Source organism: Nothobranchius furzeri, chromosome 1, assembly GCF_043380555.1.
Source record: "Nothobranchius furzeri strain GRZ-AD chromosome 1, NfurGRZ-RIMD1, whole genome shotgun sequence".
NCBI lineage: Eukaryota > Metazoa > Chordata > Actinopteri > Cyprinodontiformes > Nothobranchiidae > Nothobranchius > Nothobranchius furzeri.
The window spans coordinates 107,567,477-107,587,318 of record NC_091741.1 but is presented as its reverse complement, the minus strand read 5'-3'; the positions used below and the strand labels follow the sequence as shown (position 1 = coordinate 107,587,318).

At 47.4% G+C, this 19,842-nt stretch overlaps 2 protein-coding genes across 5 annotated transcripts; one reads left to right on the top strand and one right to left on the bottom strand.

Annotated features, from left to right (window-relative positions):
- The first annotated feature begins 2,500 nt into the window (after positions 1–2,500).
- On the top strand, positions 2,501–9,196 carry nocta (nocturnin a). Of its 3 annotated transcripts, none has more exons than XM_054738897.2 (3): positions 2,501–2,700; positions 7,464–7,757; positions 7,983–9,196. In XM_054738897.2, exons 2-3 carry the CDS (start codon positions 7,472–7,474, stop codon positions 8,843–8,845), a joined length of 1,149 nt encoding a protein of 382 aa, XP_054594872.1. In that variant the 5' UTR covers positions 2,501–2,700; positions 7,464–7,471; the 3' UTR covers positions 8,846–9,196. The 3 variants fall into 3 exon arrangements, with proteins under 3 accessions (XP_054594872.1, XP_015821179.3, XP_070409022.1); XM_015965693.3 differs by having other exon boundaries at positions 2,501–2,966; XM_070552921.1 differs by lacking the exon at positions 2,501–2,700 and adding an exon at positions 2,996–6,523.
- A 2,458-nt stretch (positions 9,197–11,654) lies between these two features.
- Positions 11,655–19,620, bottom strand: elf2a (E74-like factor 2a (ets domain transcription factor)). 2 transcript variants are annotated; one of them, XM_015965895.3, is made up of 9 exons: positions 19,295–19,620; positions 18,417–18,500; positions 16,838–17,102; positions 16,526–16,633; positions 14,166–14,282; positions 13,816–13,899; positions 13,542–13,734; positions 13,195–13,431; positions 11,655–12,972 (listed from the first exon to the last, which is right to left on the bottom strand). In XM_015965895.3, the coding sequence occupies exons 2-9, from the start codon at positions 18,489–18,491 to the stop codon at positions 12,456–12,458; spliced, it is 1,596 nt and encodes a 531-aa protein (XP_015821381.3). In that variant the 5' UTR covers positions 18,492–18,500; positions 19,295–19,620; the 3' UTR covers positions 11,655–12,455. The 2 variants fall into 2 exon arrangements, with proteins under 2 accessions (XP_015821381.3, XP_015821457.3); XM_015965971.3 differs by having other exon boundaries at positions 16,838–17,099; positions 19,295–19,552.
- Between the last annotated feature and the right edge of the window lie 222 nt (positions 19,621–19,842).

The window sequence follows — 19,842 nt, the reverse complement described above, 5'->3', positions numbered from 1 at the left end:
CGCTCAATGATGCTTCTGGCCTTGGCATGGTGCCTGTTAAATCGTTGTTCCACCCTGCCTATAAAAAAAATAGAGATTTTTATTTTTAAGTTATAAAAATATTTAATCAAAATAGCTGTGGGATGGTAGATTGTAAAAAAATACAGCAATAAAAAAAAGAATACAGACTTACTGGCCACTGGTTGCCAATATGGGGTCATTATGCAGACAGGAAGCTGCAGACAGGGGTATCCACCATCTCTCAAAATAAAGACACCAGCTGGTGGATAAAGGGCAGGTTAATACATTGGAAACCTTTGCAGGACCAGAGCATCATACACTGAACCAATGTTAACAAATTACACATCTAAAAATAAACCATTTGCATCACAAATGCCTTGCAAAATTTATTAGGGAAAGTAATTTCTTCTAAAAATTTTCTGTGGTTCAGCAGGGGGAAGAATTTGAATGTGGCATCCATCAGTGGCACCTAGAGCAGAACGCCTCATGGCCAGCAAGACCTGCTCCTATGATCCTCCAATTCTTCCTCTTTGGAGAAAATAAACAACTTTGTGGAAATTGATAGTTTCTTTCACCACCTGTGGACAATTCTGCAGACTGGTGCTACTGGAATTGAGAATATGTTCTCAGTGATCCTGTAGGAGGCGCCACAAGCTAACCAGTTACCAAGATTTGTAAATCTTGGCTCCATCCATGATCCTTTTGCTGGGGTAACAGGTGAAAAAACTGGTAAATGCTGGTCCATGAGAGCCGGAATGCTGGTTTCAGGTCAGCGTCAAAAAAAAAAAAAAAAAAAACACTTCTAATGCTGACATTTTATTATTTGGCACATCGTATCTCTATGATTTGATGCTTCCTATGGAGAAAGAATTGAGATGTATTTAAAAAGAAAAACAAAAATTCCATTTTTTAGTTCTTCAACACAGCAAGAACACACCAAAGATGTTTAAAGAAAATCAATAAATTAAATTCAATCTTATAGGTTATTTAAAACATTTATTAATTTGTTTTTGCTCATCTGATCTCCTTTTATTTGATTGTTACTTGAGCTAATGCACAAATGGATGCTTCTCTCTCTCTCTCTCTCTCTCTCTCTCTCTCTCTCTCTCTCTCTCTCTCTCTCTCTCTCTCTCTCTCTCTCTCTCTCTCTCTCTCTCTCTCTGTGTGTGTGTGTGTGTGTGTGTGTGTGTGTGTGTGTGTGTGTGTGTGTGTGTGTGTGTGTGTGCACAAAAAAACAAATCCAGACATTAATCACGAATTTAGAATAACAAAAAAGAAAAAAAAACAACATGGTTCCCTGCCCTTTGGGCTTGGAACCCTAATAAATAAATAAAAAATAAACATATTTGTTGTATTAAAAAATACATTTTGCCAATATACTCACAAACACACATATGCATAAAAGCAAATGTTGCAAAATGATATCGCAAAATGGTCCCGCTAATTAGTAATAATTAATATTATCGCTTTCCTAGATTTAAAATCAATGAAGTAAAAAATGTGATTCTGTTGTACGTAAATTGTGTTACATCGTATATAATATAATAGGAAGTACCAACAAAGGCAAGCAAGCTAACAAGTAACGCCTCCACCCTCTGTATTTTTGCTTCCTTAGCTCATACTCGCTGCCTCAGTTACGCTGCTCTCAGCTCAGCTTCATGGTAAATCATACCTCCATTTTATGTCAAATATATTTCCGTGCTTGTTGCTATGACATCAGGGAGTATGGATCTGTTCCAAATGCAATCCTCGTACTTGACTTGACTGCACTTTCAACCCTAGAACATCAAATACACAGTAATGTACTAGCAACCTTGGGTGTTGAGAAACGGCCAATCAGTTGCATAGTTTGAAGCTGAAGATGGCGCTAGGCTAATGTTTTTAGGCCGAATATCTAGTTTTTAAAGAAAATGTAAAAATAATGACTACACATGTCTACAATACTATTAGACTCATTTATACTGTTGAAAAGGTTGATTTTGGTGTGACTTGCTCGCTAATTGTTGAGAAGATAAAATAAAACATAAACGTTGAAATGAAATAGGGAACAAATGAGTAAATAAATAAATGTTAAAATAAATAATTACATGTTTGTCATTTTCAAATTTATTTGTTAATTTATTTATTTCCATTTTGTTTACTTATTTATTTCCTCATGTATTTATAGCTTGCTTTGGCAGGAGTCCTCCTTATTTCCAACCTGGAAGATAGGTTTATTTGAGTTTTTTCTGCTGTATGTGTGTGAATGGCGACCTTTTTTCATTCCGTTTTCTACCAGTCGACTAATAAAGTTATATAAAACATGGACTTCCCACAGCCCGCTAGTTCCGCTGCTCGTTCCTTTAATCAGATCATTACAGACAAATAACTACACCTGGGGGAAAGGTTATGGGGGCGCGTGCTTGTGTAAGATGTCGTCAAACATGACGAAAGAGATTCCTGGACGCTGATTGGCTCAGTATTGAATATGTAACGCCCTCATTTTAGCTGGACCGCTCAAACCACATGCTTATAGGGGGGTCCAAGATCCAGTTGTAACGTTTAATTTGATCCTTCTTCGCGTGGAAACAGAGCTGGAGCAGACACCCTCAGCTCTGCAGGCGGACGTGTTGTAATTTATGTATTTGTCGGAGCGACGCTAACTCACCCGGTACCGGAACCAGCGGAACACCCTCGTCCTCCTCCCTCGGAGTTCTGAAGGTCCGGAATCATGATGCAACTTTTACCGGCCGGCCTTTGACCGCGCAGCGCTTCCGCCTCTCGTCGGAGGACAATTTGTTACTTTTTGTTCTATAACGGCTAAATTAGTGACATGAACTCCGCTCGGCGCTGTTCGTCTTTATTCGGTCAAATGTGTGTTTCCGGAGCTCGGTACTGTCACGGAGGAGGAGGAGGGGGGGTTGGAGGGACCGGTATCCCGCTGAAGGCAGCACGAGCCACCAGCACCAAGGCTGGTACAGCACCAGGTAGTGTAGACTGGTCCCAGTAATGATGAGAGTGTGTATGCCTCCGGGCTTCATCTTGATGCCGTGGGAGGCTTCCGAAGGCTTTTCTGGAGAGAACACCTGACAGGTGATGTGATGGGAGGAATGACATCACCTATCAGGTTCTCCCCTGCTGAGAACCTGACTCTGATGAAGGTGTTTCTCTGTTTTTTGTAGATGTGGAGGTCAGGCACCAGGACCAATGTACCTTCTGCTTTAGTAAAGTTTTCTACCAGGGATGTCACTAGCATTGAAAAACAAGGGGGCTTAGCCCCCAGGATCTGCTTTAATGTCATTATTTCATGCTTTCTGTCTGACTGTATATCACTGCAAGGTCCCCTCCCGTTGGTTTTCTCACACTTTAGGATGTTTACTCTTAAATGAGTCCATGATGTTTTTTAACAACCTTCATGTGGAATGTACGTTTTCCAAATTTTGTTAATCGATTATTGAAGCCCTTAATGGTTAATACTTGATTAACCATAAAATTCACATACATGCCGCTACCAAGACTCTCCCAGGGTAAAAGGCCCACTTTGACGTATGTGGGTAAACCGTTCAGCATGATGCTACCGGTGTGAAACCGGCATAATAGATGGATAAAATACTGAGGGTAAATGGAGTGTGGCTTTAACGGGGGTCTCCAACCCGCGGCTCTCCCATCCATCGGAAGCGGCTCTCTGCTTGTAAAATAATGAATGGATATTTAAATAAAATGCTTTATATTTTACTGCATAAATTTTACATCTGTAAGCTAATTCTAAATGTAAAGATTGTCTGCGTGAACCTGAACAGGTCCAACCTGGTCTTACTGTGAGACCGGGTTTACGGGTCACGCTTTTGCGTAATCGTAGGCGCTTTCTGAGCTGAAGAGGATGCGAGATTCTGGACTTTTTCCTCAGACAGGCTCATGGACGCCACATTGGAGACAGGAACAAGCACTATTCAGCCAAAGTTTCATAATCGGAACATTTTCTAAGTGACAAGTCTCTCTAAGAGACAGGGTTTGGGAAGCACTCGCTTCAGTGGGAGTAATCTTCCTGCATGTGCTCTGGTTCTGTGACGCGCTCCAAGCCCCTCTCCACATCCTCAGCGAGCTGTGCTGAGCAGTGTCCAGCTCGGATGTTCAGATGGGAATCTGGTCTTGAGTGATTTAGCTACATGTGCGATGTGCATAACGAATAAAGCGTCAGTTCGTCTGCTTGCGTCGGGGTAATTCTTTCTATTCTTTCTCCGTCAAAATAAACGGTCAAATACGGGAACTGTCCGGTCAACACATGCCCTGCTTTTAACTGTTCTGTTTTCTTGTGAAAATTGTTGCAAAGAGATCAAATTAAACTTGATTACCGCCAGAGCCAGTGCGCCGTTATCTCCATCACTGTAAATGAGGGAAAACGCTTTGATCGGATCCTTTTCTGACCTTCCCCACCTACAAACTTTAATTACAACAATCAAACGTGACAGAGCCTGGATTCGTGTTCTGAACCCTTTAAACGTGTTTTAAAAAGAAACGTATGTGACAAAAGTGGCACCTGCTCAGTGAAACCACTAACAGGGTGAAAAATATCTAAACACTGTAGGCAGAGACTGGCGACAACTTTTGGAGCCATTTTGTACAAATCATTTTATTGATTATCTTCGTTGAAAGAAAAATCTGACGTAGCCTACACGAGCGACCGGTATTGGCTGCTGTCACCTGTTGTCATTGGTTAAAGCAGCCGTGTGACTCCCAGTGTTTTCTTTACTGTGGGAAACGGGTAATAATGGCTCTTTGATGGGAACAGGTTGTCGACCTCTGGGCTAGACTAACCTAAAAAAGAAAATCTTTTGCTACTGCTACGGGTTCTCTAGATTTCTCGACTAGATATGGCTGTTGTTAATTTTAAAAAAAATGCAACGTTTGTGTCCTGTCCTTAGTTTATTTGCTAAAAAGCATCACTCATTCAGGAAGAAGTTGACCGTGCACGCACGTCAAGGCCCACAGGCCCACTTCTTCAGATTACTAAATGGGTTTCTTTCTACTTGAATCACAAGTGTTAATTACAGAAGCACAGTTCCCGCAAACACCCTGAGCTGTAGGAGTGTGTGTTCATTCGTTAGCGGCTGTCTCCAGTCTCGGATCTGTATGCCGAGGCCAGAAGCCACAAGTCGAAGAGCCCTTTTGAAGTGCTGGGCTTGGGGCCCCTTGTGAGTCAGGCTTGTGACGTAACCAACCAGGAATGGCTGATCTATACAAGGCTCCAATCAGTCCGTCAGCCCTCCACGAGGTCCTCTTAAGTGTAGCTGGGTCGTGTCCAAGACTGTAAAAATCGCAGGATTCTGGGAAGGTGGTTGTTTCTATGCGGGGGGTTCAGGCCTAACAGGACATGTATTCATCTTTAACATTTATTTCTATCAGTCTGTGACCAACTACCCTCCAGGGCAGGAGGCTCACCCTCACACTCATCTGAGCAACTTCTGAAGCATCTGCTAGGGTGTGCTGGTCACCAGAACTCACTCAGCCATCTTTCTTTTTGGGGGGGGGGCTCCGGTTCTGAGACTCAAACGACTTGTCTGGTTCGGTGGTCATTAAACATGTGGGCTATCTAACAGTCTTCCTCCATAGATTATGGACCTGTCTATTCCCTGGTTTGGTTGAAAACAGATGGAGCCTCATTACTACGGCTGGAGAAGGCCCCGTAGAGCCACATCTGGCTGTGACCTCTGTATCATAGCAATAGTGTTTCTTGTAGAAGGATGTATTCAGAGGAAAAGCAGTCCACATGGACCTACATCTGCTGCAGGAGTTGTGTAGACATCCACAGTGTCCACGTGGTCTCTCCTGGAAAGGGCGTGGCTCTGTGATGCTGTGGGTAAACTTCTGAGGAGATGCTTTGGGTTCTGTTGTTCATGTAGGTCCTGATAAATGGAACCTACCCACGAATGGATGCTTTGTTTCCTTAAACGCGGTTAGTGTTTCAGCGTGTGGTATAAATCATTTGAATTCCCAGTATGAGCCCAAACCCAGGTGAAGGTGTTAGGTCCAGACAGCCCGTCCTGTTGCTGTCCGTCTGTCGTCCATCCAGTCAACGTCAGCACTTCTGAGGACAGTTGTGTCTCTGTTCTCTGTCACATGTTTCAGACAATCCCTCATTCATTTTCCATCCCGTGCCGGTGATTTCAGCACGTCACTCTGGTTTTTGGGTCATGTGTCATGTGGATGGCACTGCTGGTGAGTTAGGAGGGCGCAGCAGCAAGACCATTAAAGATCTTAAACATTAGATCACTGTTTAAGGAAGATTCTTTGGGTTGCGTTGTCCAGCTCGTCCAGCTGTACCAGGAAGCACTCTCTGCTGTTTTATTGGTTGTAAGTTAGAACTTTGTTCTACAGAGGTCCAGCCGACTGGATTTTTCTGTGACCCGCCTCGCCTCTGGGGGCGCGGATCTATGTCCTAAGTCTCTGCTTCCACTCGGTGTGCCTCAGAGGACGAGGAGCGATGGAGAGCTGAAGGTCCGACTGGAGGAAGGGGTGTTAGGTGGATGGACTGATTGTTATCAGAGTAAGTCAAAGTTCATTAAGGTCGGTGGCAGGGATGCGTCTGGTTCTGGACAGACTGGTCTAACCAGCTGACTCTGCTGATGTGAACTGGTTTATTATACGAGTTGGTTTAAGACCAGCAGTTTTTCTGTCAGAAGTGATCAGCCTGTTGGAACATGGAGTGTATTTTAGTATCATTAGACGGTCTTTCATCTGCATGAAGGATTGATTCAACTAGAAGCTGTCCATGGTTAACAAACAGAGTTTGAATTATTTTTCAAGTGTGTAAAACGTTTTGTATCTGGTAGCAGCGTGATGACGAGCAGCAGTAATCTAATATATGCTGGTCTGGTCAGAACGGTGAGTTTGTTCAGCAGTTCAGCAATGTTCTCTCTGGTGGTGTCCCAGTGGTCTCTCTGGTGGTGTCCCAGTGGTCTCTCTGGTGGTGTCTCAGTGGTCTCTGTGGTGGTGTCTCAGTGGTCTCTGTGGTGGTGTCCCACTGGTCTCTGTGGTGGTGTCTCAGTGGTCTCTGTGGTGGTGTCCCAGTGGTCTCTGTGGTGGTGTCCCAGTGGTCTCTGTGGTGGTGTCTCTGTGGTGTTGTCTCATTGGTCTCTCTGGTGGTGTCCCACTGGTCTCTGGTGGTCGTGAAACACGTTTTTGTTGCCATTTTTATTCTATTTGCTCATGCTGGTCCCCTGGTTCTGAACCTATTGGATAATCCAACCTTGATGCTTGGTGCATCAGTGGTTTGATGCCAAATCTGTCAGATTAGGATACTCCAGTTCTGGTGGTTACTAACAGTCTGTCCATCCTAATCATTTGTCTCCCACATGTTGGACCTGTACGGTCTGAATCCTTAAAAGACCAAAGCTGAGTACTGCAGATTCTGTTGGTGTAACGGGCCGTCTTCTTCGTTCTGTATTGTGTAGTGACGTGTGTCCTCTCTGTGTCCTCTCCACCAGTTTGTCCAATGGGTGGCAGCAGCAGCAGCAAGTTGTTTGGTACCATGGCCCAGACCCTTAACAGTGATCCCCTGGCCCAGCCTGACCCATACCTAAAGGAGAACCCAGACCAGGATGAGGACCAGCACCTAGCTGAGGTGGATCCAAATCTGCTGCTCAGAGAGTGTGAGAAGGTTCTGCAGAAACGTCCAGCCCGGCCCCACAGGGTTCTGGTCCAACCCAGCAGCACGGCGCGCTGCAGCCATAAGCACAACCCATCTATACGGGTGATGCAGTGGAACATCCTGGCTCAGGGTAGGTCCCCGTGCAACACCGGTGAGTGATGAGAGGTTCACTGCACTACTAACGTGTGTGTGTGTGTGTGTGTGTGTGTGTGTGTGTGTGTGTGTGTGTGTGTGTGTGTGTGTGTGTGTGTGTGTGTGTGTGTGTGTGTGTGTGTGTGTGTGTGTGTGTGTGTGTGTGTGTGTGTGTGTGTGTGTGTGTGTGTGTGTGTGTGTGTGTGTGTGTGTGTGTGTGTAGCTCTTGGTGAGGGGAAGGACCGGTTTATCTGCTGTCCTCTAGAAGCTCTCAACTGGAATGAGCGGAAGTACCTGATCCTGGAGGAAATCCTGACCTACCGTCCTGACATCCTCTGTCTGCAGGAAGTGGACCACTATTATGACACGTTCCAGCCCATCATGGCGAGCTTAGGTTACTGTGGCAGCTTCCTGGCCAAACCCTGGTCCCCTTGTCTGGACGTTGAGCAGAACAACGGTCCAGATGGATGTGCTTTGTTTTACCGCCAGTCACGCTTTAATCTCTTGACCACAGCTCACCTACGGCTCTCCGCCATGATGCTCCCCACCAACCAGGTGGCCATTGTCCAGACCTTCAGGTGCCAGATGACAGGAAGGTGGTTGTGTGTCGCAGTCACACATCTGAAAGCTCGTAGTGGCTGGGAAAGACTGAGGAGTGCTCAAGGTGCTGACCTGCTGCAAAGCCTGCGAGACATTACATCACAAGGTCCCAACCAGAACCAGGACGTTCCAAACACCATCCCTGTAGTTGTGTGTGGGGACTTCAACGCTGAGCCCTCTGAGGACGTGTACAGGCGCTTCAGCTCCTCCCCTTTAGGCCTGACCTCAGCCTACAGGCTGCTGAGCTCAGATGGACAGTCGGAGCCGGCCTACACCACGTGGAAGATCCGCCCCTCCGGAGAGAGCTGCGGTACGCTGGACTACATTTGGTATACCCATGGTGCTTTGAGTGTGGAGAAGCTCCTGGACATTCCTACAGAGGAGCAGATCGGTCCAGGCCGCCTCCCCTCGTACCACTACCCGTCTGACCACCTATCACTGCTGTGTGACATCAGCTTTAGAGAAGAGCCTCATAGGCTGATGTAGACGGCCACTTAGAGGACCTGGAGCTCTTCACACTGAGTAGAAACATCTAACAGCAGTAGAGCGGATCCAGGAGCATCTAGACGGCATGCCTGACTTCATGCCAAATATCCCAGGATGCCTTGGTGTTAAGTGACGTTTTCTTCAAACTAGCATCAGATTGCTGGTAAACAGGAAGCTGATGGCGGTCATTGTTCTCTCAGTTTGCTCCTTAGATCATTATAGGATCATAAATTATACTTTTATTCTTCTGAGGGTTTAATTAAGGTTCAATGACGGTTCCAAAGTTTTTGTTTTTAATGTTGGCATTGCTATGACATTAATATAGAAATGTTAATAAAGTGAGACTTTTCACTCTGTTGTTTTTTGGCCTCCATACCAACTGCCAGCCTGCAGTTCATTTATGAGTCACTGCTAATTTTTATTTAATACTCGACTGAAATATCTGATGTAGGGGGTTTACTTAAAGAGCAAGTCGAGCCCTACCACAGCCTTACTCCACTCCCACTTCCTGTTTGAAAAATGCAACAAACAATGCTGACAGACTGAGGGCGGAACACACACAGGCTCACAACAACATTGGCATCCTATGTTATCAGCTGACATCATACAGTACCTCTTGGCCAATAGTGATGGCAGATTTAAATTCAAATACAGTGCAGAATTTTTATCTGAAGAGGGCGCAACACTGACAGTTTTAGGTGGAATATTTAAATTTGAACTCATTCACTGCCAGCCGTTTCCTGATTGGTAAAGCCGTTCGCTGCCAGCGTTTCTCACCGTTTTTACTGCTTTTTTAAGTCACAGAACGTTGTGCGCTAAAGCGGAGACTCACCTCTCACATCAGGAAGAATCCGCACGTTTCGAGCGTTAGCCGTTCTTTTACAATCCGTTGTTGGTGATCGGCAGATGATTTTTCGGTTTGCACCTCCCTTGTTTTTACAGCAGCGGCCCAAACGATTTCCTAACACATGGATTTTCTGCTTCCTGATCACGTGACGTACGCAGATGAAGATTGGCTTTAGAGCTGAGATGTTTGTTCTCACGGTGCGGGGGCGCGTTCCGACACCCACACAGTAAAAAGGCGTGGCAGTGAATGAGTTAACAAAGATGCACTAAAGTCCCACATTATTGACTACATGTGTCTGCAGCACGATTAGACACTAGTGTATAAGAAGTTGATTTGCGGGTGACTTGCTAGATAAATTGCATTTCTTGCAGAAACGCTGTTTGAATGCTGAGTAGCTAAACTGAAGCTGAAACTAAGCAAAACTGTCCAAATGAGCTGAATGTTTTGAAAGATTTTGAAGCAAAATGCACCAACAAGTGAATAAAGCACAAAAGGTAAGTGAAGAATGGAGAAAAGTATTTTCTTGTTTAGATAAATGATCAGGCGTCATTTGTTTCACATCAACCCTTTAAAGTACAAATGCAGATTTTTATTAGATTAAAAGTCTGAAAACCGTGTGTCCGTTCCATCCCGATGAGGTGACAATATGAGCTTGTATGTTGGTGCTTGTAGGTGTCAAAATGTGTGAAAGTTCAAGAGGAAGTGACACTTTGGCAAAGCGTTATTATACCACGGTTCTGAGTCAGAAAAGGGTAGAAGTCCTTCTCCCGGGTCAGGGATGAGGTCCTGCCTCAGAAGGAGTTTAAGTACCTGTCTTGTTCATGTGTGAGGGGAAGATGAATTAGGTGTATTGGTGCTGCGTTGTACCGGTCTGTCGTGAAGAGAGAGCTGAGCCAGGTGAAACACTCGATTTACCGGTTGATCTACGTTCCTACCCTCATCTATGGTCACGAGCTTTGGGTAGTGACCAAAAGAACGAGATCACAGATACAAGCAGCCGAAATGAGTTTTCTCTGCAGGGTGGCTGGGCTCTCCCTTAGAGATGAGTGAGAAGCATCTGGTAGGGGCTCAGAGTAGAACCACTGCTCCTCCACATTGAGAGGAGCCTGTTGAAGTAATTCTGATTAGGATGCCTCCTGGTGAGGTTTTCCGGGCACGTCCAACCAGAGCAATATGGACGTGGCAGATTCCTGACGAAGGTACTAATCCTGATACTTTAAGACGGCGAACCTCAACTGGCGGCCCACAGGCCACCAGACCTTTGTGCCCCAACACCCCTAAATTTGCGGACTTTGATGTTTAGCAGCCTTTCATGTCCCAAATATATTTGTTTCCATTCTTCAAACACATTAACCCTCCCACTGTCCTAATGGGTGTGACCCCGCGATGAAAGTTGACCATTGAGCAGGATTGATGGTTCATCCCTTGAGGTCCCTGTGGCAGGGGTGAGGAGTGAGCACCACCTGACCCCTGCCACATGGACCTTCTGGCTCAGCTCTCTCTTCACAATTTGACCTCGCGGGCACGGCGACCGACGGTAATTTTGGGATGGGCAAACAGTAGTAAATTAAATTATTGTATTATTAAAACTACAATTAAAACAGTTTAGATGGAAAACAAAGCCATTTAAATATAAACTAAGATACAATACTTGAACTTTATTTTAGAAGAGCCTCCGGCCCTTAAACAAGAGTGGAGGAGCCCTGCTGTAAGATCAGAAGTGGTTTGATGACATGGAGATAGGTCGCCACCTTTCAGCTCTTTAAGACTCAGTATTTTAGATTCCTCCATCTTCCTTTCTAACCTGTGAGCTGTCTTCGGCTGATTTTTACTCACTTAGATCAGTTTGATGATCGGAGGTGGTCTCTTGACTGCTTGGCCATCTTTCAGTGATCAATACGTAAATGATCAAATATGCTGTTTCTGTGGCTGACAACTCAAGTTGAGCAAATGAAACCACTGTTTGACTTTACATTTTTATGATACATGTTTCAGTAAAATCTAGAACATTATACTGATAGTACAAGAAAGAAACGTGTGAATGATACTTCAAACGCCAGCCGCTTCACTTGGTTCTTGGTGCCAGCTCTGGCGAAGGAACAGTAAAAAACAAACAGGAGAAGTGACAGCACTGGGCGTGGCCTCAGGTCCAAAACCGGGCGGGGCTAGGATCACGCCCCACATGACTCGTCCTCAGCAGCTGATCTGATAAGTTTTAGAATTCTGTCGTTAGTTTCTGCCTCCTCTAACAGAGCGCGGTGGTTCTGTGGACCAGACCCAACCGTAGAACTTTGCATAGTGTCAGCCGGTGGGATGGGACCGCTGTTGGACCGGGGCCACGCCCACTCTAGGGGACAAACATCGGTACTGATACACACCTGCTGAGTATCAGAAATCACTTTTTACATTTCTCTTTACATCTTTGTCTAGTGCGGCTTTTGATGAGCTTCCATTAAAATAAGGACCAAATGTAAGGCTGTGTGTGTGTGTGTGTGTGTGTGCGCGCGCGCGCGTGCGTGTGTGTTTGGTGTGTGTGTGTGTGTGTGTGTGGTGTGTGCGCGTGTGTCCTTGATCCACTGCAGGTCTTCAGAAGCTCTACAGTGACAGCAGGTGCCTTCCTGGACCAGAGTCTGGCTGATAGTTTCAGCCAATCAGGAAGCATCTCTGCTGTGGGGAGGGGGGGCGGGTGTCCTGCACTTCCTAAGCAGTGTCCACAGTCATTTCTTGTCCCCGCTTCTTCACTGTCTGGTCCAGCCAAGGCTCTCAGGACAACGACAGCCTGTGGGGGGACAGAGGCTCCGCCTTTACCTGTACAAGTTCTGCTTCAGGCTGGGGGGGCTGAGGGGGGCTGCTGAGAGGCTGGCTCACCCGCACCGAGAGCTGGGGCAAGGTCTGGGCCACTGCAGCAGGTTTGGCTAGAATGAGCTGGGGGGTTGGGCGTCCTGCTGCCAGGTGGATGGTTGGGGTGGAGGAGGCCCGGGCCAGCGACGTTTGGACCGCTTTAGCCTGAAGGACCTGCGTGACTTGGCCAGTGGGGTTAGTCTGCATGAGCGTGGCGAGCTGGTTGGCCGGGATGGTGATGATGGTGATCTTCTCTCCGGCTTTGGAGCTGGCCGGCAACATTGTGGGCAAAGCCTGGATGACCAGCTTGGGCGGAGCGCTGGTGGAGGGGTTAGTCACCGTCACTGGGACCCCCGTGGTGGTGGTGAGGATGGGGGAGGAGTTTAACGTCACCTGGCCAAGAGAGCTGGCCATGACCACCGGCATGGCTCGGATGGGTCTACAGGAGAAAACAGAAAGAGAAATCACTCTGATGTTTACCAACATGGCGTCGTCAACATCAACAAACATCTACTGATGTTCTAATGACCATCTTCCTCTTCATCCCACCAGCAGCACCAATCAGCAGTCTTGCTTTGGCTGAACCATAAACGTCAACTCCATCTTCAAGGTTCAAATTCATGATGTGCGTTTGGACCCAGGACCAGCTCCCAACACTGACCTGGTGGCAGAGCTGTTGGGGATCACCGTGACGTAGGTCTGCTGAGGCTGGCTGGTGGTGGACGAGTGAGCACCAAGGCCGGCAGACCCCTGCTGGTGGGCCAGCTGCTCCCTCTCCTCCACCTCCTCCCCGTCCTCCTCGTCATCGATCACTCGGATGTTTTTGGGCATGTCTTTGAACTGATAAGCGAGGCGCTGCCCCTCCACCTTGGCCAGGATGCCCCGCTGATAGTAATACCTGCAGCCACAGGAGAGAACATCACAGCAGCTTTCAGAGAAGAAACCTTCACACCTTACGTGTTTTAGCAGGTCTTGGTTCAGACTTATGCTGTAAGACCCTGAACTGACCTCAGGGCCCGGCCCATGGTCTCATAGTTCATGTCTGGCTTGTTCTTGTGTTTGCCCCACAGCCTGGACACGGCCTTGGAGTCCACCAGCTTGAAGATGCCCTTCTCCCTCTGCATCCACTTGATGTACCTGGGACAGGTGTTTTTATCCTGCAGCAGCTCCAACAGGAACTCCCACAGGTAGGTGGTGTTTCCTGTAGGACAGGGGGACACTTTTAGTGGGCAGACAGGTGAGATGAGGACAGACAGACAGGAAACCAGAACAGAGTACTGACCCTTTCCCTCCCTTGGTCTCTTCTTCATCCCCAGATCATAGGATCCATTAGAGGCAGGCTGGGGGGTCCTGGGCTTACGTCCACCTGCGCATGTGCGCACACACACACACAATCAGACGTCTAACCCACGCCCCCTACAGGTCAGCTCATTGTTGGGGCTTTCGTCATTTGGGACAACCTGGTTCAGCAGTTATTTACAGAACTTGTAAAGCCACTTCACTCCCTCACACACACGCGCACACACACACACACACACACACACACACACACACACACACACACACACACACACACACACACACACACACACACACACACACACACACACACACACACACACACACACACACCTCCTCTTTTCTTCTTGGCAGCAGGCTCACAGTCAGGGGGGATGGGGAAGGACTCCTCCTCCAAGGACACACACTCAGTGGACACTTCCACCACCGTCTCCATCATCACGTCCTCAGCTGGACCAAGAAGACACACAGCATGTACACCGTCAGGAGAGGACGGACTAGTTAAGCAAATGGGAATCTGCATTTTGAACGTTTCCAGGTGTTTTACACTGCTTACATCTTTGACTTCCTGTCTGGTCTAGCGTGTTCTGAAAGCATAGTGCATAAATCTAAACTAGAAGCATAAGTTTAGCAGACAACACCTCCCTAGCTTTCTGGGACACGTCCAAAAACCCGCCCACCCACTATGGCGGCTAATTGCTGCATACTACGCTTCAGACATTATGCAACGCTTCTGAGTCCACTGATCTCAGGCTCAGGGGGAGAGAGTTCCAGAGTCTGGGGGCCACAGCAGCAAATGATCTGTCACCTTTGGTCTTTAGCCTGGTGCTGCACAACCAGTAGGCTTTGGTCACTGGACCTCAGGGATCTGCTGGGGGTGTAGGGACTGAGAAGATCACCAATGTAAGATGGTGCTTGTCCATGTAAGGCCCTATAGACCAGAACCAGGATCTTGAAATGAACCCTGAAGTTGACTGGCAGCCAGTGAAGCTGGAGGTGAAGCGGGGTGATGTGGGTGTGTTTGGAGCACTTGGTCAGAAGCCGAGCACAGGCGTTCTGAACCACCTGTAGAAGGTTCAGGGAGGTTCTGCTCAGACACGTGAAAAGAGAGTTACAGTAGAAAAAGCGTGGGTCAACGGTCACACCAAGATTCCTGATGGAAGGTTTGGTGTGAGAAGCAAGCTGACCAAGAAAGTCTCTGACTTTGGGAACCAGCTTGTCTGGGGCACAGATGAGGATCTCAGTCTTATCTTCATTCAGCTGAAGAAAGCTCCCAGCCATCCAGGTTTTGATAGAGTCTAAGCAGGTGTGTAACAGCTGCAGCTTAGACATCTCATGGGGCTTAAAGGAGATGTACAGTTGGATGTCATCTGCGTAAAGATGGTAGGAGATTCCTTTAAAGGAGCTCAGGATGCGATGCAGATAAAGGAAGAGTAGAGGCCCCAGCACAGAGCCTTGTGGGACACCATGGTTGAGGGAGGTGGTGGAGGACCTAAACTTGGATAGCCACAGAGAAGGAACGCTCAGATAAGAGAACCATACCAGAGCAGATTCTGATAGGCCTATCCAGTCTCTCAACCAGGGCTGTACTGGCTGTTGGGCACAGTGACCGACGGTAATTTTGGGATGGGCAAACACTAGTTAATGAAATTATTTAGATCCAGCAATTTGTTATTCGTTTTGGGCTGGCCCAGTCTGTCTTTTTTTTTGTTGTTGTTGTAGACGGGATCATAAATGTTTGATAACGCGTTGAATACAAGCATGTAAAATGTGTATTATTAATAACGATACAGCTTCAAACGCAGCGTTTCTATCAAACCATAATCCTGATGTTTATATCAGCCAACTCAATCTCTGTCATGGTGCAAGCTCTTCATCAAACTGAAGCTAGTTTATAAATGTCATCCTTCAATTTTCTAAGCTTTTTGCATTTCTCTTAACGAAAATATTGCATTTGTTGTCAGTTAGAATGAATAATAATTTATTTTTATTTCCAACATTTACAAAACAAAGCAACCTGTTCAGTCAGTTTCATCATGAACGTCATCACCGGTGACTGTAGACAGGCTAACTTTTTAGTGGGGTAGAGCTTAATAGCCTCGAGTTCAGCGCTAACGTTCAGACAAGAAAAGGCTGAGCTGGCGGTGTGCTACCTAGTACTTTCTTGGATTATTTTTTTAAACATTCATCACGCTGAAAACCAGTTACTGCAGCGGTTCTGAGTCCAGTTCAGGTGGACAAACCGGACCGGACACACTCAGAACCACAGAAAGGCTGCTGTGTGTGTGATCTAATTTTATATTCGGCTTTACTGTTTTCTTTACTTCACCTAAAACAAGCAGCTAGATTTCAGAGGTTTTTCATGGTCAGTTGCAGTTTTGCTGCATTAAGCAAAAAAAAAAATATATATATATACATTTTTGTACTGGAGCAGGGAAACGACTAAAACAAGATGAATATGGAATATCAAGGACCAGGATTAGAGAGCTGGTGGACCGGTCTCAGCTCAAAACGCCCGGGCTGATTTTTTTGTCCCGGTCCAGCCGAGCTCTCAGCCTATCCCGTGGCAGGCGAGGGTCAACAGTGTCAGAGGCTGCCGTCAGGCGCGACTGTCTCCGTGTGTCCCTGTGATGGGCTGGAACTGGACGTTGAATACATCAAACCTGAGCAGGTTCGGGTGGCTGCACGCGTACCTGTGGCGCGTTCACTGTGCAGTCCGCCGGGAGAGTCCATGTGGAGGAGAGCTTCAGCCGCCTCAAAGGTTTTGTCCAAACACACCATGTCATGAGCCGACATCTCCACTGAGGAACAGAGAAAACATCAGGACACAATTACTGATGGGCGGTAAGACCGGACCTGTCCTCCGGGTCCTCTGTGCTGAGCCACAGAAACGTTTGATGAACAAACGGCGGTGCCTAAAACAAGGTTTTCTTTTTCCAAAAAGGAAAAAGATCTCTTGGTTTTATCATCACCCAGAATGCAACAGCCTGTTAAGTGGAGCTCACCGGTCTCCGCCACCTCTGTGACCACCTCCTGCTCCTCAGCCACGTCCTGCATCAGGTACGTCCCGTCATCATACACCAGGACCTGAGCCGAGTAGCACTCCTCCACCTGTGCACTGGAGACCTCCTCCACGATGACCGCTGGGCAGTCCTCCTCCTGTAGAATCACTCCTTCTTCTTCTTCCTCCTCCTCCTCCTCCACCTCCTCTATGATCACAGCCTCCACATCCTGCTGGACGACCTCCTGCTCCTCCTCCTCAGAGAGCTGCTGTAAACATGAGAAATAAATGCCATTAAACACACAGAAGCAGCAGATTGTTTCCATCTGAAGGACACACCAACAATGGATGCCACCAAGGCGTCTGGCAACCCGCGTTAGCCGGAGGATCACACGCCTTCTCTCAGCTTGGCTAGGACAAACATGTCCTGCTCATCTGATTATGACCAGAGGTAACAGGCAGTAAGATCATGAGGTTGGAGGAAATAAGTGTTGATCCAGAAGTCTGATCGATCCATTACTGTGGTAGTTAATCAGTTATCTAATAATGAACCCCACCCAGCCCAGAAACCAGCCTGGCCAAAAAAAAATCACATTTGTATGCTGGTCTCAGATTCTTAACATTGTCAAAAACACACAATTTATTTAGCAGAAGATGGGAAATAACTAACTGGCCATTGAGACAAACATCCTGCCTGCTACTGGGGCCTGATGCTCCACTGGGATAAGACGGAGCCCACTCCAATGTGAGAACAGGTTTTTATTTTTGTTTAAGATTCAAACTAAACTTGGTTCCTGTAGACGGTGAACATGCACATGTTCCCACCAGCCGCTAGGGGTCCCCAAACCCTCATCCAAGAATAAATCTAAATTACCCATCCATATATGCAATAGTGGGCTGCAGGTGCACACAAACCAGGAAAACTACAAATCCCAGACTGCACTGGGAGACCCGAATGCCACTATCCTTACACTCACCCCTCGGCGTTGTAGATGTGTGATGGCCGCGGGTCAGGGCCGGACGCTCCATCACAGGCTCAGACGACAACTATGCCACTCAGAGCCGCCTGTCAACCCCCCCCCCCCCCCAGTCAAGAACTATGGCTGCAGATTTAAACGTGCTTTGTCCCCAACACCTAACCTATATTAATGTCGATGCACCTCACCCACCCAGTCAGAGCTGGAGGTCACTGTCTGCTGGAGCTAAGAGGATCACATCTTCAGATGAGACCTTCTTGACACCGAGCTGGACACTTGTGGTCTGGCTGGGGATACTCTGACGCACCCACCCACCCAAAACACAACCAGTTGTTGTTTTTTAGTGCAGGCAGAATCTCACTGTGATTGCAGAACCGCTAAAAACAACCAGGAAGTGACTGTTGCTTGTTGCTGGGATAACTTTCATCTTCAGCACCAGAACGTTGTTTACAAAACAACACATGGGGGACTTTACAGTCACGTGACTGTGTGAACAATCTTAAGATGGCAACGTGAAGCATTAGCTGCATTCACGTTCAGACCGTCTGTCAGTCTTTTCTGAGTCAGTAGTGAAGATCAGCTGGGTTGTTGGTGTGAACAGCGTACCTGCTGGGACTCCTCCACCACAGTGACATACTCCACGATGTTTCCTCCTCCGTCTGACACCACCACAGAGGTCATCACTCATTCCTACCAGAACAGAAGCAACAGGTGAGCAGAACGCCTTTTAACGTGTGTGCCAGGGCTAGGGTCACGTGTACGCCCTACAGCGGTATTATTTATCAGAATCACATCGCTGCCCTCAGCAATGCCTCACTCACCCCGACAACGTTGTCATTACATCGGAACTACATCCTGCTACAGAAGAGCGGGTGTGAGTGATAACTACCGTCCGTCACATCCAGCGTCACCCCCAGGAGCATTGCTCTCAGGCTAGGAGCTGCTGGGATCTATCCGGCTGTCACAGAAACTACTTTTAAACTTTCTCAGAGTTTCTCCCGCTGCATAGATGCTACTCATGTAGCTCAGACTGCTCGGACTAGCTCCAGTCCACCACGGAGTCTACGGAGCTCCAGGCTGGACTCGCCGGCCCTTCATCGTGTTGTTTTGCGCGATGTAAACAAGCCGCAGTCCCAAAACTCCGAGGCTAACCAGTTAGCTCAACCAGCTAACTTCTTCAGAGAGCAGCTCCTGCCGCTCACAAAGCCGCCTTCAGGGCTTCACGGTGGAGAGTACATTCATTACACCACGCGAGGCTCTCTGGTGTTTTAGCGTGGCAGTTTTCCGTAAATAAACACTTTTAAAGTCCTGTCTGGCTTCAGAACTTAAGACCAGATTAGCATCAAAGCTAATAGCACCAATAATACAGCAGGTCTCCGGTAGAACAGCTCCCAGCATCCCCAGCGGGTGAAGCAGGTGAGGCTGGGAGCTGCAGATGTAACTCAGTCCACTGATCCTTCATGCATTAAGTTTCCTCCACTCACCTTGTTTTGATTTTGCTCGTGAAAAGTAGCTCCGCCGCTAACGTCCGCTAGGCCCGATCCCCGACTAAAAGGCTCCCCGCTTACATTAACGCGTGTTTAAGAACTCTCCCCCACAGATGCCACTTTGCAGACCGGGATCCTGGTCCTGAGCTCCCCTCAGCAGAGCGCCAGGTACACACGGGCCGCCGAATCAAGTTCGGATCATGGGAGGTTTGTTGCTGTCCGTTAGCTTTCCGGTGTGCCGCCTCTTTGCTACAAATGATCCAGCGGGCCGCGACGTCACCAGTACGTAGGCAGTGGCGCTCCCAAGAGGTGGCCAGTGGGGGCCTTGGCCATCCATGGAAAACAGTTGGACCCTTTCAAAAAAGACCCTACCCACCCCCTTAAAAAATCACATTCGTGTTCTCACAAATCATATATTCATCTTCTTTAATCCACACATACATACTAAAACAATTATGGCGTCTTTTGAGTGAGACGAGCAGTTGCAGTCCTCCGCGTCTTTTCATACAACGCCTAAAATAACTTTTGCCGCCTGATGAAAATAT